A 27,036-nucleotide genomic window follows, 5' to 3' on the forward strand; every position below is an offset into this window, starting at 1 on the left:
TCACTGCAGTTGTTAAGTTAGTACCACAGTTGCTATGTGAATTTGACTTCCCCAATGACTTTGCCTGTCAGAAAGTCACAAAAGGTGATCGCATGATACCAGGGCACTGCAGCCGTCATAAATATGAACCAAGTTGTCAAGTGTCTGAATTTTAATCACATGACTATTGGAATGCTGCAACAATTGTAAGTATAAAAAATGGTCATAAGTCACATTTTTCAGTGCTGTTATAAATTCAAAAGGTCACTAAATGAATTGTAAGTTGAAGACTACCTGTATAGTGCAATAGCTATAAACGTAGACATTGTTTCTAGTATACACTATGTTATATGACAAGTGTAATTTTATCACCACAGCATAAATGGTAAAGACCTATGTTTTAGAAGTCTAATTTATTAATCCAAATGCATCATAAAAATGACTAGTGCAAGAAGACAATGTAACTTTTTTGAAATTCAAATTATAATAATTTAAGATTGTAAAAAATATCCCAGTTAAGTAATTTACAAATCCCCTAGCTAGTTAAAATCATTTTAGATAAGAAAAATAGAACACAATTATTAGCATGCACATAAAGCTACGTGTTTAATTTAGAGCCATATCATTTTAACATCAATTGTTAAACATCAATTAACAATGATTTACCTTCTACAAAATTGAAAAAAAATTACCCTTACATAAATGACAAATAGACCATTATCATAAGTTCTCAGATTTGATCAGACTGAAAACAGCATGGATGGTATTTCTTATACATCCTTCATTTTTTCTTTTTCTTTTGGCATAAGGGTAAAAGACATCAATTTCTTTCACTGAAAAAATATTTCTAGTTGCTCATCTAACTAAGCAGAAATCAGGTAATGCACTGAATAAACCCTTTTTCCTAGCAACAAATATTTTTATAACATAACTGCTTTCCAATTCAGAAACTATTTTCTGGTTAATGACAGTATTGCTTCTACTGGAATGACCATATGCCTATTCTAAAATGGAGTTCCAATTAAATTACTTTAGTGGTTAATCAAGAGCTATAATCTAGTTAAAATTTAGATATCCAATTCTCATAGTCAAACCTGGATTATATTTATTGTGCCTTTGGAACTTCTTCGTCCTCTTTTTAAAAGTCTATGCTCAAGAAGAGGCAGAATTCCTTAGCAATGGCAACTCATTTCTTTGTTACCTTGATACTGGATTGTTGCAGCATTTTACATAGGGAGATTTGGATAACTACAGACCGGTTGCTCTAACATCTGTAGTTATGAAAATCTTTGAAAGGCCTGAAAACCATCACAGATCTACTGTTAGAACTCATGCAGTTTGCATACCAAGGAAATAGATTGACAGATGATGCTGTTAACATGGCTCTGCATTACATCCTACAATACCTTGAATCTCCAAATACCTACGCAAGGGTCCTCTTTGTAGACTTCAGCTCAGCATTCAATACCATCATTCTAGACACTCTTCTAAGTAAATTAAACCAACTAGCAGTACCTGAATGCACTTGTAAGTGGATCATGAGCTTTCTAACAGACAGGAAGCAGTTGGTGAAGCTAGGTGGAATCACATCCGATACCTGTACAATCAAGGCTGTGTGCTATCTCCACTTCTCTTCTCCCTATATACCAATGACTGCATCTCAAACGATCCATCTGTTAAAATACTGAAGTTTGCTGATGACACAACAGTGATTGGTCTCATTCGAGACAACAATGAATCTCATACAGACAGGAGGTTATATAACTTGCCTCGTGGTGTAACCGGAACAATCTGGAACTGAACACACTCAAAACTGTAGAAATGGTGGTAGACTTTAGAAGAAACCCTCCTATACTACCACCTCTTACAATACTAGACAACACAGTATCAACAGTAGAGACCTTCAAATTTCTAGGTTCTACTATATCACATGACCGAAAATGGACACCTAACATCAAAAACATCATCAAAAAAGTACAACAAAGAATGTTCTTTCTGCACCAACTCAGAAAGCTCAAACTGCCCAAGGAGCTGCTGATACATTTCTACAGAGGAATTAGTCTATCATCTGCACCTCTATAACTATGTGGTTTGGTTCTGCAACCCAACAGGACAGACACAGACTTCAGAGGATAATTAGGACTGCAGAAAAAAAATTACTACCAACCTGCCTTCAATCGAGGTCCTGTATACTTAACGAGTCAAAAAGAGGGCTGTGAAAATATTTACAGACCCCTCACATCCCGGACATAAACTGTTTCAACTCCTTCCCTCAAAATGACGCTGTAGAGCACTGCAAACCAGAACAATTAGACCCAAGAACAGTTTTTCCCCAAAAGCCATCACTCTGCTAAACAAATAATTCCCTCAGCACGGTTCAGCTATTTACAAAGTGTACACTACTATTACTGTTAATCTTCTCACCACTCCTTATCGCCCATCCACTCCCACTTGACTGTTTCCTAGTATGATTTGATTGTTGATTGTACCCTATGACTATCATTAAGTGTTGTACGTTATGATTCTTGATTCTTAACAAATGTACCTTTTCTTTATGTATACTGAGAGTATTTACACCAAGACAAATTCCTTGTGTGTCCAATCACACTTGGCCAATAAAGCTATCCTATCCTATCCTATCCTATCCTATCCTATCCTATCCTATTGGAAGACTTAGACTTATGCATTGAGTTGGTACAAAATGCAGTGATCTGTGTCTGGTGAGTGAGTTTATAAGAATATTTTTATAATCCCTGCACTGGCTTCTAATAGGGGCAATTCAGAATTCTAGCTTTAACATATGCAGTCTTTGATTACTTGATCTTAGCTTTTCCAGACTACCACGTTCAAGTAAAATCAACTTGTACTGTATTGGGAAGGGTATTAAGGTCACACACATTTCCCCCAATAAGAGATTTTGATTTGGGCTCAAACAGTTGCAGCCTTTCTTCTGGAATAGCACACCTCCAGATGTTTAGCTGGCATTTGTTCTGATGTAGTTCAAGAAGGCAGTGAAAATGATGTTTTAATAGAGCCATTAATATGTAGTTAAAACTGTCACCATAGACATGGAGGCGTGCTGTATGGTTATTTGATTTAATTGTAATTTACTATTTTTAAAATTATTTTTGGTTAAACTGCCAGGAATCATTCTTGAATGATTTATTCAGTACAATATTCCATTTGTTCTTAAGCATACTTTATTTTCATCATATATTTCTCTTTTCAGGTTCATCAACTGTTAACCCCATGTTCATATAATCATCCCAAAATCCAAGCCTGTTTATCTTACTTTATCAAAATTAAGAAAAATACAATAAATTTTATTTTTCATAGTTATGATATATATGTCTCAGTGCTTGTTGAGGAGCAAATTCTGGTCTGCTCCTATATTTCTTGTTACCTTGGTCTCTGCATTCTTCCAGTCATCAAGTGCAGACTAAACGCTAAATAATTTTTCAGTATATTCACAATATTTATTTTTCTTGAATCCTAACTTGTCCTTTGAAAGTCTAGTGATTGTTTAATTTTTATGACTCTACTTGCAGTCAATCACTCTACTTTCCAAACATGCATTCAAAGTATTTTTCATTTGTTTTGATCAGCAGTTCACACATAACTATGATTGGGAATATTGAAAATGTTTATTCTTGCACTGCTCAGGTAAAGATAGGAGTATTTATTAAAGGAGAACATAAACACAATGCAGAGGTTTTCTTTTCCTTTAACTTCTCTAGGTGCCAATTATAGAAGTATTAGAATTTGAAGTGTAAGAAGTGTTAGGGTCCCTTTTTCTTGTGAAGCAGGCTCCCAACAATTGTTATAATGAAACTTGGTTCTTCTTTTCAGTGTTATGCTCCTTCTTCAGATTGAATTCACAACATTATAACTCCACATGTTTAAATTGAATTCTGTAATACACATGTAATTGTTTTGAGTTAGTTCTTTTGCATCCTTTTTTCTTACCATTGGCTAACATTTATTCTGTTGAGGAAAGTATACATATATTCTTCTTTTACTGTTTCCTCCTGCAGTCATTCTGCTTCCATTGCTCCTTCTTTTTCTTTCCTAAAATTTTTATTGATGTTACAATTTACCATTAACATGCAACTATCATCAACAGAGCCTTCATACTTTCATATGCACCCACAATAACCCAAAGGGCTGCTTGAGAAGTTGAATGGAATTATTGTATACTCAAATTTTCCAAAGCAACATTTAGCACTGTCAGATAGCAGTTCGAACCATTTGCAGTTTAAAAGCACAAGTTAGAGGTAATGTCTTAGTATCACATCCTTAAGGCAGGCGTGGGATTCAAATTTTTTAACAACCGGTTCTATGGGCGTGGCTTAGTTGCTGGGTGTGGCTTGCTGGTCATGTGACTGGAAGGGCATGGCTTGGTGGTCATGTGACTGGCTGGGCGTGGCCAACTCAACATCACTCACATCAAGGCACACTTCTCCTTGCCTGGCCTCTCATGACTGTGGGGATGCTGCAACAGTTGTAAGTGTGAACAAGGGTCATAAGTCTCTTTTTTTCAGTGCCATTCTAACTTTGAATGGTCACTCCACACAAGCAAAGTACCAGCAAAGGAGGGGAAAAAAAACTCCAGAGACGTTCCAGAGACAGGAAGTCTAGTCCTGTCAAGAATGTAATAAGGGGTAACAGAGAGGCAGTTTCTGTAAGCAACACCAGAATGTTTCCTCCCCGCCTTCCTTACAGGATTAGGCCAGTAATTTCTTCTAACAACCGGTTCTCCGAACTGTTTAGAATGTTAACAACCGGTTCTAGCGAATAGGTGCGAACTGGTAGAATCCCACCCCTGCCTTAAGGTAATATTATTATCTTATTAATAATTATTAATAGAATTGGAAGGGACCTTGTAGGTCACCTAGACCAACCCCCTACCCAAGCAGGAGACCCTACACCATTTCTGACAGATGAAAGTCCAGTCTCTTTATAATTTTTTTATAGTTTTTTCTTTAACATCTATGGGTGTTAAAGTATTGTCTGAGTCTTTATATTTTACACACAGTATTAGTAATAGTAATAATTTTTTAGATATACATAATTATAATCTTTCAACTTCTAACATTCGTGTAGTCTAGTCTTTTCTTCAAAGCTTCCAGTGGTGAGGCTCCCACAACTTCCAAGGGCAAGCTGTTCCATTAGTTGATTGTTCTCACTATCAGAAAATCCTCCTTGTTTCTAGGTTGAATCTCTCCTAGATCAGGTTCTATCCATTATTCCTTGTCTGCCCTTCAGGTGCTTTGGAAAATAGGTTGACCCCCTTCTGTCAGTGACAACCCCTCAAATATTGGAACATTGCTCTCATGTCACCCCTGGTCCTTCTCTTCACTAGACTAGCCATGCCCAGTTCCTGCAGCCGTTCTTCATATGTTTTAGTCCCCAGTCCCCTAATCATCCTGGTTGCTCTTCTCTGCACTTTTCCTGGAATCTCAACATCTTTTTTATAGCGTGGTGACCAAAAGTGAATGCAGTATTCTAGATGTGGTTTTACTAAGGCTTTATAGAGCGGTATTAGTATCTCACTTGATCTTGATTGTGCCCATCTGTTAATGCAATTTAGGATTGTATTGGCTTTTTTGGCTGCCGCCACTCACTGTTGCTCATATTTAACCAGTTGTCCACTTAGACTCCAAGATCCCTCTTACAACTACTGCTATTAAGCCTGGTTTCACTCAGTCTACATGTGTACTTTTGGTTGTTCTTGCCTAAGTGTAAGACTTTACTTTTCTCTACGTTGAATTTCATTTTGTTAGATAGGACCCAGTGTTCAAATTTGTCAAGATCCCTGATATTGAGCCTATCTTCTAGGTTGTAGCTATTTCTGCTAGCTTAGTATTATCCACAAATTTGGTAAGTTCCCCTTCTATTCCCTCATCTAAGTCATTTATGATGATTAATGTTTATGATAATTTTATTTCGTACCCTGGCAATTCTACGTACAGCAGCCAAGTGTTAAGGCATAGTTATAAAGAGCAAAAACAAAGTTGAAAGATTTTATAATGATTCTTGAAGATGAACTATAAAAGATCAGTGATCTCAGTGATGCATCTGTCTGTGGCAAAAGCTGCCCACATATCATTTCTCCCAGGAGAAACAACTTTGCATTTTCTTCCACAATGGTAGACAAAACATTGCCTTCAGCATAAGGTTTCTTCTTTCTGAAACCCTAATGCAGTTGCAACTCAGAACAAATCTCTTTCTCTGTTGTATTTAATCTAAGGACTACAAGAGCAAGTGGAATAGTATATTCCAACTTACAGAAAATTTCCCAAGAGGAATAAAATATAATATTAAAAAAAAACATATAAAGAAAACTTGTGCTGTCATTCCAAGTTTTGTTGAAAGTGATATGTTCTATAGTAAAAATAACATATGTGTTTTATTTTAGGCCTTGAAATTTTAGATTGAAATGTATTAAACTCAAAATGGTTGCTCATATGGTTGAGTAACATTGCTTATGTATATATTAGGGAATTTACCTATATTTTATTAGTTATTCTATTGCTGAAACTATTTGAATATTTATAATATCACCTGAAGTCATAGATTGTAGATTAAATCATTAGTTCTGCTTTTTAAAAATATATGCATAATCATTTCCTTGATCTTAAAAATAGTTCTTTAAGAAACTATCATTTTGGTTCAAAATATCATTTTGGTTCAAGTTTAATGTTTTATAAATACTTTTGTACAATAGGAATAGCAGAAGTTCAAACTGGCACCCACATTAAAACACTTCCTTCATTTTTTCCAATCCACATTTATAACGGAAAAGGATCACATAAATCTTGAGTTTATTTGTGCAGAGAATTATCTATAATGCAGTGATCACAGTAAGGTATCCTTTTGAAATTGGTTGGTGATTTCTAGACAAAACAAGTTTACTTGCTGTGTTAATAGCAGTTGAGTAGTCTCTTTCACTGAGAATATTAAAATTATCAGATTGGTTTAATGGACAGACAGAAATCTATTTTATTCCTGTGCAGGTGTGTGCATGTACTTTTCAACACGATTTCCTTGGGTAGATATTTGATTCAATATGTAGGTAGAGATAATATTATGCAGTCCATTTGATTGCATATTTGATTAACTTCTGCTTTCTGTTCTTATCTGTCTTAAATAATTTCTCTCTTAAATAATTTACCATATTGATTATATAATTGGTTTGTTGTAAATTTTATATATAAAAGACCTAATATGTGGATTAGCTCAACTATATTTTAAATCATAGCTGATTTAGCATTTCATTGATTTTCTTACAAATAGATATCCATTTCATTGCATTGGTACTTAAAAATGGATGTCTTTTTGTGTATTTCCTAGAGCTAGTATGACATATGACAAGGTGATTCTGATAATCACTTCTGCTTGTTTCAGTTAATTTGTTTAGCTCATAAAAACTGTGTGAATTTGTTCATTTATTGAGATTTTAACTGAAGTCTCCTGTGGTTGCCCATACTTTTGGAATGCAAACTCTGAGAATAGTGTTTCACTATATCCTAATCAGCTTGTACCCAGCTATTATTCTGTGAAAGATCTTAGAATAATGCTATTCCACACTGCTAAGTATCTGAGGGATATAAATAAAAATAATAATTTCTGTCCTACCTCCCCTTGTATGTATATCTACATCTTACCATATGTTCCATATGTTCTCCATAAGCATAATAAAATTGGTCCTGGTTGCTGTGCTGTCAGTTGGAATGATGTTTTAAAATTGATTTCAGTATTGTACTATTAATCTGGTGCTTGAGGGATTTTTTTTTAAATTTGCTGATTGTACTGTTATAAACAATCTTAAGAGTAGGCTTCTTTTTCTTTCTTCCCTCTGGTAGGTTTAAGGGATACTACAGGCTCAGAAAGTGATGGTGGTGACTCAAGTAGCACAAAATCAGAAGGAGCCAATGGAACAGCAACAATCCAACCCAAGAAAATCAAGGGGATTGGATTTGGTGACATATTCAAGGACAAACCCATAAAACTACGTCCGAGATCAATAGAAGTAGATAATGATTTTCTGCCAGTTGAAAAGGTATGGTGTATAAAGTAGTCGCACGTGTTCAGATGTGTGTTTGTGCCTCAAGATTAGATGTTCTGTCAAGGTCAAGAAAATGAACACTGCTTAAAAATGTTATTGAACCTTCTAATTGCCTATAAAGATATGTCAATGATTCATTCATATGCATAGTTATTCCTTTTCTATAATAAAGAATTCTTCAGTATCTTTCTACAGATTGTTTTAATATTATTACAGAAACTCTTAAACTATTCAAAATCTGCTGTAGAATTAATTTCTCATTATGTCAGACACCATACATGGATTTATATACCTGTGCAGAGGTAGTATTCAGCAGGTTCTGACCAGTTTTGGGGAACCAATAGCAGAAATTTTGAGCAGTTCAGAAAACCGGCAAATATCACCTCTGACTGGAGATTTTATAGTATCCTTCTCCTGCCACGCCCACCAAGCCATGCCCACAGAACCTTTAGTAAAGAAATTGGAACCCCACCACTGTATCTGTGAGATTACTTTCACATTAATATCCAAAATGGTATATTTATTTTGAATTCAACCTTCCAATGTAAGTTGTATATATCATGCAACTGACAGACCCTGAATTTATTATAATACTATAATTACTTGAAAAATAGTACTTTTTGCAATCTATCTACACTATTGCACAGTTCCTTTCTCTTTCAGTTCCAAATATTTTACCATTCTTTCTCTACCTCTGTCCTCCAGCAGATATTCTGTGATTCGTGAGATACTTCTATGGCAGTAATGCAATCTAGTATCTCCTTCCTGGCACATACAGAGCCTTCCAGAGAAGAACAATAAGTTAAATAGTTTTTTGTAACATAGAAGCTATAAGACGTTGGCTATAAATGCCCTTGAGAAATGTCTTTCAGAATCTGAGTTCCACCTGACAATCATCAGAAGAAATACATTTGGATATTGGAGAAAGGCTTGAGTATAGAAAATAATGGTGATGGATTGTTTGAGCTGGCCTTTGGCTACTCTTTCCTTGATGTGCACCATTTATAGATTTGCTTTGTCTCTGAAAGTAGTTTCAATGGAATCAGCTTGTTTTATTTTGGTACTATAGATTCTTTTCACATTTTATAAGTCTTTTGCCTTTTCTTAAAGGTACAGTTATTGGCATTATCAATTTCACTGACTGATAACTTATTTTGGACAATAGTTTTGATTGTATCTACCTAGTGGTGTAGTTATAGGAAGGTGTTCAGTATTTTTTTAAAGAACTACTTTCTAAGACATGAGAAATGCAGTTATCTTCCTAATAAATTAATTACTTTTGATTATTAGATTTATAGGCAAGAGCCATGGTAGCGCAGTGGTGAAAATGAAGTATTGCAGGCTCATTTAACTCACTGCCAGAGTTGGATCCTCATCAGTTCAAGGTTGATTCAGCCTTCAGTTCTTCTGAGATTGATGTCAACTTCGAACAGAACCTGGCTGCAGCCATCTCTCTGTTCCTCAGTTGTCACACAGGGAGGAAAGAGGTTGGAATGCATTACTACACATAACAAAGATCTTTCTCATGAGAACCGAGATCATGTACGCTGGCAACTGATAAGGTTGGGAAAGGAGTGCCTGAGAGCCTGCCAATTAACTCAAACATGATCTGTGACACTTGGGGATGGGGTTATTTCCTAGTTTAATTGCTGGTATACTGAAACCATGGGAAAGGTTTAGATTTGGTTTTCCATTGAAGCTGTGACAATATGATGTACTCATTAAAGAAGACCTTTGAGAAGCAGCCAAGTTTCAGGATATGATTTGCTTGAGTTCATTAGTCGGACCCTTGACAATTGGTAAAATGAGGACCCAGATTGTTGAAGGCAATATGCTGACTCTGGTAACCTCTTAGAGAATGCTATTAAGCTCTACGAAGTGGCATATAAATCTAAGTGCTGTTGCTATTTAATATATTTACTGTGCAAATTTTGTTTATGAGATTAAATCACATTGTTGAGCATTTAGTGTTCAAGGAATGCTTAGTTCTGTAAGTATTCTAAAAGGATTTTTTTTATTTGTTTGGAAGATAAAAGCAATTATACAAAGTAAAATTATAAACTATATAAACTGCCCTTTGAGAAGAAAACATCCAAAGAAGCCTGTATTTATGAATGGAACCGTTCATTCTGTTGAGGAAGAATGGTGATATGGAGCAGTCTTACTCAAAACCAAATAATTAACTTCATATTTAGCAAATATCTCCTTAAGAAATAAACTTATGGTCAATAACCTATAGCACTTTAACACAACTAACTGTGAAAATATGAATACATTTATTTCCAGCAAGTCAAATCCTTCTGGACCTTTATATTTCTCACCAGCATCATTCTTATATTGTCAAGGTCTAACTTTGACCAAAGCCTCTAAATATTTGTATATATACACAGTGACATAATTATTGATAAAATGACTTCTGGTAGATGTTGCATGAGCTAGTAAATGTACACTTATTTTTTTCTGACCATGCTGCAAGCTTCTTCAAAGATAATTTGAAACTGAATTCTTTACAAACTTCCTGTCTTTATATATTGCCATATTCACCAGAGCTCCAAATAGCTGTTGATCATCATATATTGTTTCTCCCTGGTTAATTACATGGAAGTTATAGATTTTTAATGCTTCCAATAATTGTAGGAAAATATCTGATATATTAGACCAGGACGTTGACATTTTCAATCTCTTTTATAATTTAATCAAAAATTATAATAATATTCCAATCAAAGAATTACTAACTCAAGCAAATAAGCTAACAGTAAACAAAAGCTTAATCAAAGAACCACCAAAACCACTTTCTTAACTGGAAAAACTCTGTGATAGTCTGCCATATTTCCATGTAGAAGTGCACTGAACTCCTTGATTTCATTAAAAAGTAATTTGCATTTTCATCTATCAGAGTAATGTCATCAGCATACTGTAATTTATTCTCAAGTTACAAATACAGAATAATTTGTTCAAAATTTCTATCTTTGTTTGAAATGCATAGCTATGACATAAAACTATATAATTGGCCAGGGGAGGGGATTGAGGAAAACAAGAAGTCTTTAGTTCTTCTGTTTTCTTTCATGTGCTTCAACAAATTAGGAGATAGCCCAGACATTATATTAATTTCCAATATTAACTATAGTTTCACAACCCTTTTTTCAACAAACTGCTATATTTATATCCTGTAAGTTATAAGGTTACTTATTGCTGCTTTGAAATTTAAACATTGTTTCATATTATTTTCTCCTTCAATATCTCAATAAGAAATGAGTAAAATTAAATTCTATATGGAAGAGATAACAAAGAAAAACAATACATACTAATTTAGAATTTACCCTTGAAAACAAAATTGACATTTTCACTGTTTTGCATTTATAACATGACATTACATAACAATTTCTAGAAATGTGCCTTTAAAAGACATTGACACTTGGAAAATGAAAAGCACTTCCAAGAATTTTCCTTTCTAAGAAATCCTTGGATCCATTTGAGCAAAACTGATTTTCCAAACCACTCAATAATTAATCTTTTCTTTTTGTGTATATATATATATATATATATATATAAATAATATATATATAATAGATTTGTTGTAAAAGAACATGGAACATTTATACACACAGGTATAAATGAAAAGTCATACAAATAAACATTTTCCAAAAGTTGAATTTCCCTTACATTTAAGTCTAAAAATTGGTTTATTATTCATCTTTGTATGATTTTAATTTATATGGCCAACAATCTAAAGCATATGATTCTGGGCAGCTAACAGAATAAGTACAAATAAATAAATAATAATAATTACAAATATAGAAACTGAGTTAAAACCAACTAACATCATAAATATAACCAAGATATGGGCTCAGCTACACTATCCAGGAAAAGTTGCAAAGTATTCACTAGAAATTATGGGATTGAATATCTAGCATATTTGAGGGTATTTCTATGAAATAATCCACATTACTATAGAAAAAAGAATAATTGATTCTTTAAAAATTTATCCTTATATTAAAAGTGAAATTATATTTAAATGCTGGTTCTTAGTATAAGCCAGTGGTGGCTAACTTTTTTGGACTCCTGTGCCAAAAATTGCTCACATGCTCGCCTGCTCATGCTTGTGGGCCAGTACCCAGAAGGCAATACGCAACACCCCACACCCCCTCTGTGCATGCGCACACGATCCCCCCTGCCATCTCCTAACCTGCACTGGGCATGTACACACTTCCCAGCTGATTTTTGCCCCATTTGAGGCCTTTTTCAGCCTCCCAGAGGCTCGAGGGAAGCCTCTGCAGCCTTTGGAGGCCGAAAAATGGGCCCATTTCGTCACTTCCAGTGTTTCCAGAAATACAGGAAATAATGAAACAGGCCTGTTTTTTGTCCTCCGAAGGCTGCAGAGGCTTCCCTCCAGCCTCTGGGAGGCCGAAAAAGGCCTCAAACGGGCCAAAAATCAACTGGGAGGCACGTGCATGCGCAGTGAGGTAAGTTTGGCTGGGGCTCGCATGCTGGCACAAATTATATTGTGCCACCTGTGGCACACGTGCCATAGGTACCACCTGTAGCACACGTGCCATAGGTTCACCATCATGGATATAAGCAATCACCTTAAGGCTATTTAGAAGACTGTATTTATCAGAATTCTGCAAGTGAATGCCTTATAAATATGCTAGGCTGCAACATATATCAATTAGATTAAGCAATCAAACTTGCTCAGTCTAGAGGACTACAATATAAAAGGAATTCTTCTGGTTTATAATAAGTAAAACTAGACAAAGTAATATAAATAGATCACAAGGCAACAAGGAATTGAAAACTGGTAGTGCCCAATCCTCCCATAATTCTACTTTGGATGCTTATTATAATTCTTAAAGATCCATGCTATCTTATTTTCATTGGCTGAGCATCCAAACATATTTACTTGCTTTGTACAAATGCAACACCATATGATTAATACAGATAATTATGGGCAACACAAACCCATATTGTTAATTTTATATTACCTTTGCAGTTACATTATTACTTTACTTGGTAGAAACTAACCAGTTATGATTATTCATTCATTCCACTTCTAAGTATGAAAAATGTAATAGTTTATAATTGTCATTGTGAAATGTCTGAGAAAACATATATTTTCTGTGTATATTTACGTATTTATGCCCAACTCTATCTCAAATTAAGGATCATAAAAAGGAAGTTATACAATAGATGGTATGAGGCAAACCTACACACTTTCAGACCTTTGTATTTTTCCTAGCACTGGAAAAACATCTTCCAATCCCCAGCATTTTAGCACTACAATCTACTCCTTTCCTTTCCCTTTCCTTTCCCTTTTATTTTTTGCTACCCCTCTTGCCTCAAGGTGATTCTGGGCAGCATACAACATTAAAAGCTATAAAACTGTAAAACAAAAATATTTCTAAAAACTATAAAAATAGAATTACAATCAAAAGTAAGATTATAATTAAATGAAGGGGAGGGAGGGAGCAGAATGAGTAGGGGGTAGGTGGGATTTTTTCTTAATCTATCAATCCCCTCTAGCATGATATTCTCCTTTGAGGCCCTAGGCCTGGCAAAGCTACATCTTCAGGCCCTTATAGAAAGTCAGAAGGGTGGGAGCAGATCTCACTTCAGGAAGTAAGGTATTCCAAAGGGTAGGAGCCCCAGCAGAAAACGTTCTCCTGGACCCTGTCAGCTGGAAATCTTTGCCAAAAGGGCCTACAGTATCCTTCTTACTGCTGGCAGAGGTTGGATGGGCCAGTCCTATTGGTGAAATGTATACTTTCAAGAATTTATTTTTGAATAGAAGGAATGGTTGTGTTTTTCCTCAAAAACTAGTGTGTGAACTGTGGGTAGATACCTTACCTTGAAAGATTTATTATTAGTAATAATGAAGTGAGGTGTAGTTTGTGATGAAACCAATCATATACATAATAAGCAAGGAACTAAGAAGGGTTCCAAATGACCAAATAGTAACACTGTGGTTGGAATAATATTGACTAATTTATTAATAATATTGACTAATTTAATCTATCAAACCACAGGCTTTGTATCTATGTAATTTCAGTCAACAATGTTAATATGTAGCATTATTCCAATATTACTAAGGCTTGCAACAGTAGCTGATTCATTTCTGTATCCTTTTGACTAATAACATTTTTGGATAGATCTGAATTAGATAGATAGATAATCAAAAAACAGATCTGCAAACAACTAGAAGCAAATAAAGTTATAACTAGTAGCCAGCACAGGTTTGGTAGAAACAGATTATGCCAAACTAATTTTATCTCATTCTTCGATAAAGTAACTAAATTAGTAGACCAACAAAATACTATGGACATAGTATACTTAGATTTTAGTAAGGCATTTGACAAGGTAGACCCCCCCCCCCACAACCTACTTCTTCGTAAAAATGTGGATTAGACAACATCATCACCACCAGATGGATTTGTAGTTGGCTGACAAACTGTACTCAACAAGTAGTCCCTATTAGTACTACACCCACATGGAGACAAGTAAGTAGTGGGGTACCACAAGGCTCTGTCTTAGGCCCAGTATTCTTCAATATCTTCATAAATGACTTCGATGAGGGAATGGAGAACTCATCAAATTTGCAGATGACACTACACTAGCAGGAATAGGCAACACCTCAGAAGACAAACTCAAGATCCAAAAAGATCTTGATAAACTTGAATAATGGGCCCTATCCAACAAAATGAATTTCAATGAGGAAAAAATGAAAGCTTTACATTTAGGCAGGAAAACTCAAAGGTATAAGTACAGTTTAAGCGAGACCTAGCTCAAAAACAGTAACTATGAGAGGAGCATGGAGTCTTAGTGGATGATCACTTGAATATGAGCCAGCAGCCAAAAAAGTGAATACAATCCTGGGTTGTATAAACAGAGGCATAGAATCAAGATCACATAAAGTATTAGTATCACTTTATAAAACCCTTGAAAGACCACATCTGGAATACTGCAACCAATTTTGGTAATCACACTACAAAAAAAGATGTTGAGACTTTGGAAAAAGTTCAGAAAAGAGTAAGATGATCAAAGGCCTGGAGACTAAAACATATGAAGAACAGCTACAGGATTTGGGTTTGGCTAGTCTAAAGAAAAGAAGAATGAGGGTGAGATGATAGCAGTATTCCAGTACTTGAGGATCTGCCACAGAGAAGAGTGGATCAAATTATTCTCCAAAAAACCAGAGGGCAGGATAAGAAACAATGGTTGGAAATAGAGAAGCAATCTGGAACCTGGTTGGAAACTTCTTGAGGACAATTAACCAGTGGAACAGCTTGTCTCCAGAAATCTTGGATACTTCATCACTGGATGTTTTTAAGAAGAATCTAGACAGTCACTTATCTGAAAGTATAGGTTCTCCTGCTTGAGCAGGGGGCAGGACTAGAAGACCCCCAAAGTCCCTTCCAGCTCATTCACTCATTCATTCTAATGGTGAATTGAAATATGCCATGTTCAAGGCAACTGCACTATTTACTGGCATCCTGACACCATTTTGTAGCCACATTTTCATTGTTAAACTTTTGGAAACTGGAAGTGAATAGTGTTACAAAAGAATGCTTTCCATCAGTGGCTTGCACTGAAACTCATCTTGCAAGATACTGGGTTTGGTTATTCAGTGTGGGTGGCATAGTATTAGTTAAATCTGAACCTGTTCAACTGCGTGGTTTGAGCATTTTTATGCTGGTATGTGTACCTGTGAAAAGCATTCTATGTAATAATTAAGGTTTTCATATTTCCCTTCCTATATACCCAGTAATTGTGAGGCTGTTAACATCATGAACGTTGGCTTTTTATTATACTGTAGTATTACTTGTAGATTATATAAATTGTGTAACTATTTGTGTGATTAGTAGATTAATATATTTTACTTATTTAAAACTTTTAATACAAATAGTGCAGAATAATTTCTTATAGCTAGGAAAGGAATATCTTTTTTAAAATATCGCCTGTCTTATTACCTCATATATATCTGACTTGTTTCCTGGGTTTCTCAGAAAGTTTTTATCTTCCAATGACTATGTTTGCTCTGAATTTGAGTTTGATCAGTTTTCTCTCTAGACAATTTTCTCTGTCTTCAAGGGAGTTAAAAATTGCTTTCCTTTTAGCAAGTTCCAGTTTCCTGTGAAATAAACAAATGCAATGTTTCCTCATAGCTAGTATTAATCTTAATGTATGACTCAGTTTTAGGCTTGGTTTCTCAGTGAGCTCAAATTTTACAAGGAAGTGCAAGGACTGTTCATACTGCTTCTAAACATTTTTAGGTGGCTTTACTTACAATGGGAGAAGAGGTATGTCTTTTTAAAAAAACCAAATACTTCTTTCTTTTGTATGTATACAGCTACATTGTAATTTGCATAATATAAGTAACAACATGTTTGGCAACAAAGGCTTTAAATTGGTCTATATCTTAGCATAAAATGTGTTAAAGTGAGAGTAACACATAAAATGTGTTAAACTGAAGTCTTAAAAGAAAAAGCAGTAACATCTGTGTTTCAGAGTTAATAAATAACATTAATAACTTGCATTGAACTGTGTAGCTGCTGCTTTTATATTTCTGCTTTGATATATACAAATATTCAGATGCTTTATGATAGTTTTCTTTTAGTATGATATAAGATTTGTTTTAAATCTTACTATCTAATTAATGAAAATCAGACTTTTGGAATTGTTACTGATAAACTACAACACGGGTGTCAAACTCACCGTATCACATTGCTTTCATGTGATGTTTTGCAATGCTTTTTCCTTTGCGGAGCTGGGGTGGCATGGCCTATGTGTGACGGATGCGGCCGGCGGGTTGCCAGTTTGGCACCCCTGAAATACAACATGTTTATTTGATTAGAAGATATATTTCTAATCAGAAGTAACTTATAATTAGAGTTACAGAGAAAGTTTCCTTATACTTTTTAAACATGTTGACCTTTTATTTATTTAGGTATTAGTTGCCAATTTCTTAATCTATATTTGTTGTCCAGATTTTTAATTCTGTGTGTAAGCATTAACTGAGTTCTATTTGAAACATTTTTTCTGCTTGCAATATAGAATGTGTCATTTGTTTTCCTGTTCGAAATTGAACAAAAAGAAAAAGGTGTTTATAGTTTAATAAGTGCTAAATATCTGGAATAATTTCAACATATATTTATATACAAAAACTTAGCAAAAAGTGGTCATTTGTATATATTACATAAATAAATCAGTAGCCAGTCTGGAAATTTTATCAAAAGAGTTCCTAAACAATTGAGCAGAAAAATATGTATATGTGTATTTTTTAATTGTACAACAGGGTTCTAATAGTAATAATAGACAGAGGAGACTTCAATTGGAATAAAATAAAAAGGATTGCACTGATATTCTTTCATGGTTTTATTTTGGTTCTTACGCACTTCAGCAGAATTTTTTATTCTTTGTATATAATATCAACTATTATTTTTTCATTCTCTTTGTAGTAATACTATATAAACATAGCCCTATAATGTCTACAGTTGGTATTCTATATTTTAGAGAAGTTGACATATTCCTGTCAGTTCCTATTCCTTTGGAAATGTGGTAGAATTTGACATTTGTATGGGACTGGAAAAAACATGTGGACTCTTGCCTTCTTCCTCCGCTGTTAATTATAGAGGGGAGAAGGGAGAGAGAGAGAGTACAAAGGAGTAATAATAATAATAAATCCTCAATCCTGTGGAAAAATAGAATGAGAAATGGAAATTTGGATGAGAAGGCAAGTGGTTGAAGAGAGAACTGATGGTTATATATTTTCCAGTTGAAAATGTTATCATGTTTATAATAGTGTTGAATATACCTCTCAGGGACAAGCTGATTTGAATCTTGCATTTATAGATTTTTTTTTCTAAACATAAATTTGCTCTACCTCATATTAGCATCAGATTAGTGATATTTTTTATGAACATGTATTTTCTTTATAAATATCATGTTTATTACAGTGCTTTTTCTGATGAACAATTTTGTTTCTATCACCAGAACATTACATAAAAGCATAACAAAAAAGAAAAAAACTAAGCTTCAGCCTTTCATGAGGTGTCATCTTCATTGTGTCCACACAATATTTAGCTCTTGTATATGAGAAAATGAAGTTCACACAATAATCATTCATTCTTCTTTGAAAGTGACAGCAAATATATACTTATTTTGGATATTCCTATGAAATATGTTGTAGGAATTGATAGTACAATATAGTGTTACATGGTGAGTAGTTTCATTTCCACATCACTAAATGTGTTCAGCTAGAGAAATTTTAAGTATTTTACAGAAAATAGAAAGAAACATGTTGTTTCTGGCTTTGAAAAACACTTTCCTTGGCTTGAGAAAAATGAGCATGTTTCAATAGTTTGTAGGTTTCCAAATACCCTTTGTAACTCAAAGAATTATTTTGCTCTCTGATAACTTGTTGACTTCAGTCTGATGCTCCATATCATTTGATCATCAGGATAATGTTTGTTCATAATACCAAGTCTTTGAAACATGCTGGTGATAACCTATATAATTATAGTATTTATTCCACTGTAATTTTCCAATTTGAACAATAATAATCAACACAAACTAGATGCAATTAACTTCTCCAGAAAAACTGGATCTTCAATCAGGAGTTAGCCTTCACCTCTACAGTTGTATCTCAATTTTAGCCATTTCCATATCCAATTTGAGCAGCCCATTTATTCTTCTAATTTTTATTACTGTAGCATGCTACTTCTCAGTAGCATATTGTTCACAATAAATTTGCTCTTCTAATTTCTCTATGAGTCTTGGGCCTGATTCTAATGGCTCCTCTAAAATGAAAACTAGATTGTCTGCAAATGCTTGCAGTTTATACTTTTCTCTTTTAATTTCCATTCCTTTAATTTGCTCATCTTGCCTGATGTTTCTAGTTAGTACTTCCAGTGTTAAGATAAATAACAATGGAGATAATGGACAGTTTTGCCTTGTACTGTTTCTTATTGAAAAAATTTCAGTTACCTCACCATTCACAATCACTTTAGCTTTCTGATTTGTATATATTGCCTTGAACATATTTAAAAAATTATCTCCAAAGTTCATACATCTTAGTTGATGTAGCATGAATTGCCAGTTCACATTAGCAAACACCTTTTGAGCATCTAGGAACAACAATGCCAATTGTTTTTCATTTTGTGCTTTGCAATATTCCAATGTATTTACTGTTACTCTTACATTATTTCTTATCTGCTTTTTAGGTAAAAACCATTTTGATCAGGGTGTCTGAACTCCTTCAAAAATCTCTTCAGTCTTTCTGCTACTATTGAGGCAAATATTTTATAGTTGGTGTTCAGTAGACATATTAGTCTATAGTTCTTTATTTGTGTTAAATCTGAATCCTCTTTTGGTACCAACGTAATGTTAGCTTCCACCCAGGATGGTGGTATCTTCGCTTCTGATAAAACTGCATTGTATACCTCTAATAATGATTGGCCTAGGCTATCTTGTAGCTCTTTGTATATTTCTGCTGGTAGCCCATCTGGGCCTGGTAACTTGTTGGTTTTTTTATTTTTTGATTGCTTCCACTAGTTCTGTTGTAGTTATTTTCTCATTCAGCATTGATTTAATTGTTTCTGGCACTTTAGGTAAATTAGCTTTTCCTAAATATTGTAGTATTTTCTCCTCAGAATTTTCCTCATTATCATATAATTTCCTATAAAAGTCCTAGATAATATTTTTCCCCCCTCAATTTGATAATGTAGAATTCCATCTTTATCTTACAATTTACTTATCCATTTTTTCTGTTTCTCCTTTTTCAATTTATAAGCTAGCCACCTTCCTGGTTTATTTGCATTCATTCTCAAAAAAGTTTTGTTTTGTTCTTTTTATATGTTGCACTAGTTCTTTTTCAACAATATTCAGTTTATGTTTCGTAAAGTCCATTTGCTATTTTAGGTTTATTTTTTGTGGTTCCTTTTGTAACTCTGCTTCAAGTCTTTTGTATTCTTCTTCTAGGGTTCTTTGTTGTTGCTTCTTCCTTTTGTTTTTCTTCGCTGTAAACGTTATGGCAATTTCTCTCATATATGCTTTCTCTGTATCCCATAGGTTTTGTAAAGACGTGTCTCCTTTCCTGTTTTCTTTAAAAAAGAATCCCATTTGTTTTTCCAACATCTGCTTAAATTCTATATCTTTTAGTATCAATTGGTTCAGAGTCCGTCTTATACTTTTCTTTCATCCTTTCCAGCTAATTTTCATTGGATTGTGGTCTACCCATAAATTTGTATCTATTACTGCCTCATATACATTTGTATTTAATTCCATCGACATCCATATCATATCTATTCTAGACCAGGATCTGTGTCTGTTAAAATAGAATGTGTATTGGTTTCTCCCCGGGTTCCTCACCATACATGTTGTATATTTAACTCTTCTGACATATTAAAGAAGGTTCTAGGTAGAATCCTTCTTACTCCTTTACTAATTCTATTACTTTTATAGTCATTTTTTTTGTCTATTATTGCCCTGAAATTCCCTAGGAGGCAGATATTGTCACACTGCACCTCATCTATAGTATAATGTAGTTTTTTATAAAATTGTTCTTGTCCACTATTAGGTGCATAGATTACAACTAGGAGTACCCGTTTTTGATTTAATATTGCTTCCATAATTAAAATCCTTCTCTCTTCATCTTTATATATTTGGTTTGCCTGAATTATTTCTTCAATGTATTACACAGCTCATCTTTCCTTTTGTTGTGATGACATAAATAGTGTCCCCAATTTGGGGTACGCCAGTAATTATTTGTATTTTTCTTTTATGTGGACTTCTTGTAGTAGTATTATGTCTAGACTTAATCTTTGTAATTTGTTGATGGTTTTCTTCCTTTTCTTTTTTTTAATTTTTAATTTTATTTTACTTTATACAAACATTCCATCTTTCGTTTAAGCAGTGTGTTGTCTGGGTTCAAATATCTCGTGCAGTTATGATTACAATTAGTTTATATTCATTACTATTAAATCATTACTCTATTCTTACTTCATACTACTATACATAATGTATCTAATTGTAATAACAATTCTTAGCATATTTAATTCTTATTTACGTTTACTATTTTTCCTTTTCAAGGATAGGTTCAATCCGTTGATATTTAGTGATAATATTTTAAGTTCTTTTTGCATTGTTCTATTTATATCTAGGTCATATACTCCTGGTTGCTCTTATTTCTCTTGGTTCTTTGGGTCTTGTTCCATTGTTCTCTATTCGGTCCTTTTTCTCTTTCCTTTTGCTGCAGTTCCTTTTCTTCTATGGCAGGCATTCCTTGATCTCTATCTTCTAATGCTTCCCGCTCCTCCAGTTCCTCTTCAGTACCAAAATACTGGTTGTAGAACTCCATTGCTTTATCCAGTGAGTCCAGTCGATACCTCTTTTCACATTATGTGACCAGTATTCCTTCCGGAATCAGCCATCTAAAGTTAACATTATACCTGATCAACATTACAGTCAAGCAATGGCCAAAATATGAGAAAGGACCTTTTGGCAACATTAGTGAAAGCTTTTTTTAAAAGTTTGATGAAATGATAATGCTTGTGGAAAAATATGCAGATAATCTGATTTGAAAGCTGCAGATCAAAGAATATTGATTGCACAAACTGAGTTGATTCCATACATCTTTCTGAACTTTTAAGAACTTTGTTCATAATAGCAGAAGCCTGACATGAAAAAGTGACAAATTGGTTTTTTTAGGAGGATTGGGGTGAAATTGGCAAATAGATGTATTACTCTTAATTGCAAACCAGTTATCTGGACTTTGCTGGGAAGATAGATCAATTGTGGAGATTGAATGTATTATACTTAACTAGACAACAATTGAAAAGAAATGGTATTAAGAAACAAATGAGGATATTTGATCCAGGATGAATTACTCTTAACTTTTGGGACAATTTGAGATTAATAAGATGCCGTGGTAAATTTTCTACCAGTGGATTACAATGTTTGTTGACAAAGGGTTTGGGAATTCTAATGTTAAGCATCCAGAAATTGTCCATGGTAATCAATCACTACGAGACCAGTATAATCTCCAGTTGATTTATTACAACAGCTCTGGTACATCTATGGAATTTCCCAAACTGAAAGTCATTTTCAGCACGTTTCACAAAATCTACCTTCTCTCCTCCCACTTCTTACACTTCATTAATCACAAGAACCAAACAACTGCAGCTGGAATTTTTTAATGCGACATATGAAATAACCTTGAACTTTCCAACTCTTCCACCCCCTCTTTCCCTTATAACATTCTTGGCAGCTAAATCTCAGAGCTGACATCTAACCTTGTATTTTTCATTATTATTGTTCTTCCCGAGCTATTTTGTCATTAATATAGCATATAATAGGAGTGTCAAACTCAAGGCCTGAAATAGCAAAGGACCAGCTCGTGGTACCACTGGCAGCCAAAACAGGGAGTTGCATGAGCCCTCCCATGCCCCATTTTCAGCTTGGATGGTCTCCTGCAGCACTCTGCCAGCCAAAATGGAGCATGGGGGCACATGTGAGGCTGTTGTTTTTTGCAGTGGGAACTAATATTGTAGCAATCAGTATTCAACCAGGGAAGATAATATGTGTATCTGTGTTGGGTTCTTTTTTAAAAATTTATTGAATGCTTTGTATCATTTGTTTTTGTTGTTGTTTTAAATTTCTTGCAGTTTTGTATTTTAACTTTTCTTTATATAAAATAAAAAATTAAATTTAAAAAAGCTGCCATTTGGAAATAATATGTTCTCCTTATAATTGGAGAATAAGGTATGAAGAAAATAGCAGTTGGAACCATGCAAAACTATTTAAATACTACATAAAGAATTTCCAAACAAAAAAAGACTTGAATGTATTTTTCCAATTGTATGAACAATGTCCAACTGAACCCTAATACTAATCATATAACACCCTCTGCTCTCATTTTTTTTGTATGTTCTGGCTTGTATTCTGAAGTAATAATACTGTAAAACTACCCAGTGTAAATAAAACAATAACATAAGAGCTATTACACATTTAACAATAGTAATCTACTACAGAAAAGTGAAAAAGAACATGGCCCCATGAAGATAATTTTACTTCATATATAAATTTATAAGAGTCTCTTGTACCCTTAGTTCAATGAACAAAATATATACGAAAAAGAGCATATATTTTACTTGCCCATTACAAATTCAGTGTTACATGTTTTAGAAGAGAATGCTTTTAATATATTTTATTCTGTCTTGAAGGCAGTTACTAAATCATTTTTCTCCAGAGTAGCTGATTGACATTTAACTCTAAACTAGATTACAGAATTCATATTTTCCATAATTACCTAGGCATTGTTTTTCAAATTCCATTTTTATGTAAAACAGTACTTATGTTATTCTTCAGAACATATAATTTAAAGGTCTGCTTTGAAATAACTCAAATAACATTTGGATATTATCCAGGTAGCAAAGAGAAGTAGGTATTTAAAAGCAATAGCTATAATTTTTTCCTACAATAAAAATATTGTAGATGACAGAATAAAAATATGTCTAGCTTTCCTTTAATATTTAACATATTAATGATATTAATAATGTTGATGATTTTAACTTCTAATTACATATTTTTCCTTCCATAGTGAAACTTTCATTTTCATTTTCAATGTTTTCATTTTCTTAATATTGTTTCTCGTTAGTGCGATCGATCACTTTTAACCCTGGTTTTTAAATGATAAATTTTATGGAATAAATTAGAATGCAAATTATATTACATTATATTAAATTCTGTATAAACAATTTTATTTTTACTGAGAATACTGAAAGCTTAAATACAGTTAATAAATAATCAAGATAAACTATAGTTAATAATTATTTTAGAACAAGCGAGTATCAATAAAACCTTAATATGATTGCAAATACCACAATTTACTGAGTAGCCTCAGTGACATGGATGGTTATATAACTTTGATTGATAATTTCTTTTGCACAAATATGTAATAAAGTCACAAAGAAATGAGAACTAGTTACATATATTTGTTATTTTAAAATAGGTTTTAGTTAAAATAATTAAAGACATTGTGGCAGGTAATGAATTAAATCAGTTACTTCATATTTTAATTAACTATTATGATTTGGATGAGCAAATAATGAGTGGTCTTATTTTATAAATGATTAATTGTTTTTATGTTTACAGACAGTTGGAAAAAGAATGCCCACAGCTACAACAGTCCAGGAGGCAACAAAAACTGAATTGGATAGCAGAACAAAGAGTAAGTCTTCCTGGTTTTTTTATTACATTCTGGTTGGAGAAAGTTGGGGACACACTACAGAAGTGCAAACTACCCAAAGAATGAATAGACCATAGGTGCATACTATAGGCCACCAATCAAGCAGAAAAAATAAATGTCCTTTTTGCTAACCAACAAATATATGTAGGAAACACACTACAATAGTAATGGGGACTTCAATTACCATGACATCAATTGGAAGATTAATTTTCCACCAAGTAAGAAATCAAATAGGTTCCTAATCAACCTAACTGACAACTTTGTTGTCCAAAAGGTAGAGAAGGAAACTGGAGGGACAGCCATACTGGACTTAATTCTTACAAACAAAAAAGAAGTGATAAGGGGAATTGAAACTGTAGGAACCTAGGGTAAGAGTGATCACATCATACTAGAAATCAACATAATGCAAACACAAGCAATAGAACACAATGATACCAGATTCTTAGATTTTAAAAGAGCTGATTTTAACAAGCTCAGAGAGAACTTGGGATAGCTTCCTTGGATGAAAATCCTAAAGGGGAAAACAACTCAAGAATCTTGGGAAACTCTGAAAAATATGATCATAAAAGGCCAGACCAGCATGATACTAATAAGAAAGAAAAACAAGAAATCCAAGAAGAAACCATCATGGCTGCACAAATATATCTGTGACAAATTGAAAGACAAAAAGGGCAAGTACAAAAAATAAAAAAAAAGACACACAACTAATGGCCAGAATATGCAAAGATGAAGACAGGAAAACAAAGGCTCAGAATGAACAAAGACTTGCAACAAAAGTCGAAGATAATAAAAAAAAGTTTCTTCCAACATATAAATAACAAGCAAAAAAAATCAAGGAAACAGTCAGTCCGCTAAAGAAAGAAAATGGCAAGGAAGTAACAGGCAACAGAGAGAAAACAGAGCTGCTTAACTCATTTTTTGCATCGGTCTTCATGCAATAAAGCATGAACTAGCAGTCAACATGGGTACGTTAAAAACAGATCATGCCAAACCAATCTAATTTCATTCTTCAACATAGTGACTAAATTAGTAGACCAGTGAAATACTGTGGACATAATAGACTTCAGCAAGGCATTCAACAAAGTAGACAACAACCTACTTCTTGATGAGCTAGAAAAAAGTGGGATAGATAGCATTACCATCAGATGGATTCATAACGGGCTGACAAACCATACTTAACAAGTTGTCCTTGGAGGAAAGTAAGCAATGGGATACCACAAGGTTCCTTCTTAGGCCCAGTACTCTTCAATATCTTCATAAATGACTTGGATGAGGGAATAGAAGGATAGAACCATATTTGCAGATGATACTAAGCTGGCAGGAATAGCTAACACCATAGAAGATAGGCTCTAAATTTAAAGTGCTGGAAGAGATGGCCTTTTGAGAGAACTTTACTCAAGGAGTTAAAGCTGTTTATATGTCACAGCAAGTAAAAATTATCATTAATGGTGACTTAACTAATTCATGTGAAATTCAAAAGGGTAGGAAACAAAGATGACCCTTGTCTGTTCTGTTGTTTATCTTGGTGTTGGAAGTTTTGAATAAGGATATTAGGCAAGATGAGAAAGTAATGGGTATAAGTATGGAAAAGAAGCTTATAAATTGAGGGCAGTTGCTGATGATCAGGTTATATTCCTGCAGGACCCCAAAAATAACATGGGAACATTTGATAAGGAAATTAAATGAGGTTTTAAAATAAACATAAAACAACAATGTTGATTAAGAACATGTTATCTGTGATATATTGATTACAAAGTCAGATTTTAAGATTGAGAAAAAGGTGAAATATTTGGGGGTTATCCTGACAAACACAAATATAAAACTGTTTCAAAATAATTATGTGCCTCTTCAGAATGATATTAAAAAGGACTTACAAAAATGGAACGAATTGGATGTTTCTATTGGGTATAATTTCTGTAATTAAGATGAATGTCTTACCAAAGATGCTTCAGACATTACTAACATGTTTCAGATATTACCAATACTTGCAACTGATAATTCCATTTAAACAATGGCAGAAAGATATTTCCAAGTTTATATGGCAAGGGAGGACCCAAATTGTTGGGGGCAATATGCTGACTCTGTAAAACCACTTAGAGAGGTCTGTAAAGCACTATAAAGTGGTACATAAGTCTTAAGTGCAAAGTGCAAAAAAAGGAGGAAAACAAGAATGTTCTGACCCAAGCCTTGTTCAAATTAAACAAACACAAACTGTAAAAAAGCAAACCTTTTAATGCGGTGCTGGGAATTCTGTGCATTTCCAGCCAAGAGTGAGTTAAGGCTAATTGTCCGATATCAAAAGCAAGCCCTTTCAAGGTTACAAAAGGCTGCCAAGAATAGAAGACTAATTACTGATTAAATATCCACTGACAGAAGTTTCAAAAACAAACCAGAATAAGCAGGGCTTCGATGAGAACTCTTGAGTCTAAAGAACTTCTTTGCTTCCTGCAAAGAACACATCCCCGAAAGTTGGTTTTTATCTCTTATGGGAGGGCCATCACCTTCCAGCCTTGCTCCTGAGTCGCCCTTGCTGCTTCAACTGCTCTTTCCTTCGAACAACCCTGCGTGCATGTGCACTGGGCACAGGCTCCACGGGGTCCTCTGCGTCACTGCTGCTAGACTCCACAAGCTCCGAAGGCAGCTCCCCACTCTCCGATAGTCCTGGCCCCATCCCTGCATCACGTGCAGGCCCTTCGTCCGAGTCCTTGCTATTAGGGACCTCTGCCATCCGCACCTGCTGCCAGCGAAC

The 27,036-nt window shown here is 34.1% G+C and overlaps 1 protein-coding gene across 5 annotated transcripts in view; it reads left to right on the plus strand.

The window, feature by feature from the left end:
• SH3KBP1 (SH3 domain containing kinase binding protein 1) overlaps window positions 1-27,036 on the plus strand; it is a 160,742-nt gene that overhangs the window by 90,514 nt on the left and 43,192 nt on the right. For 4 of the 5 annotated variants that reach the window (XM_026714219.2, XM_087938245.1, XM_026714217.2 and 1 more), the window contains 2 exons: window positions 7,845-8,041; window positions 24,194-24,269. In XM_026714219.2, the coding sequence (XP_026570004.1) occupies window positions 7,845-8,041; window positions 24,194-24,269 (273 nt within the window). Of the gene's footprint in view, window positions 1-7,844; window positions 8,042-16,245; window positions 16,342-24,193; window positions 24,270-27,036 lie in introns of those variants that run through there. The other variant, XM_026714224.2, reaches the window with a different exon arrangement.

This window comes from Pseudonaja textilis, chromosome 8, assembly GCF_049901715.1.
Source record: "Pseudonaja textilis isolate UNSWEBS1 chromosome 8, rPseTex1.2, whole genome shotgun sequence".
Classification (NCBI taxonomy): domain Eukaryota; kingdom Metazoa; phylum Chordata; class Lepidosauria; order Squamata; family Elapidae; genus Pseudonaja; species Pseudonaja textilis.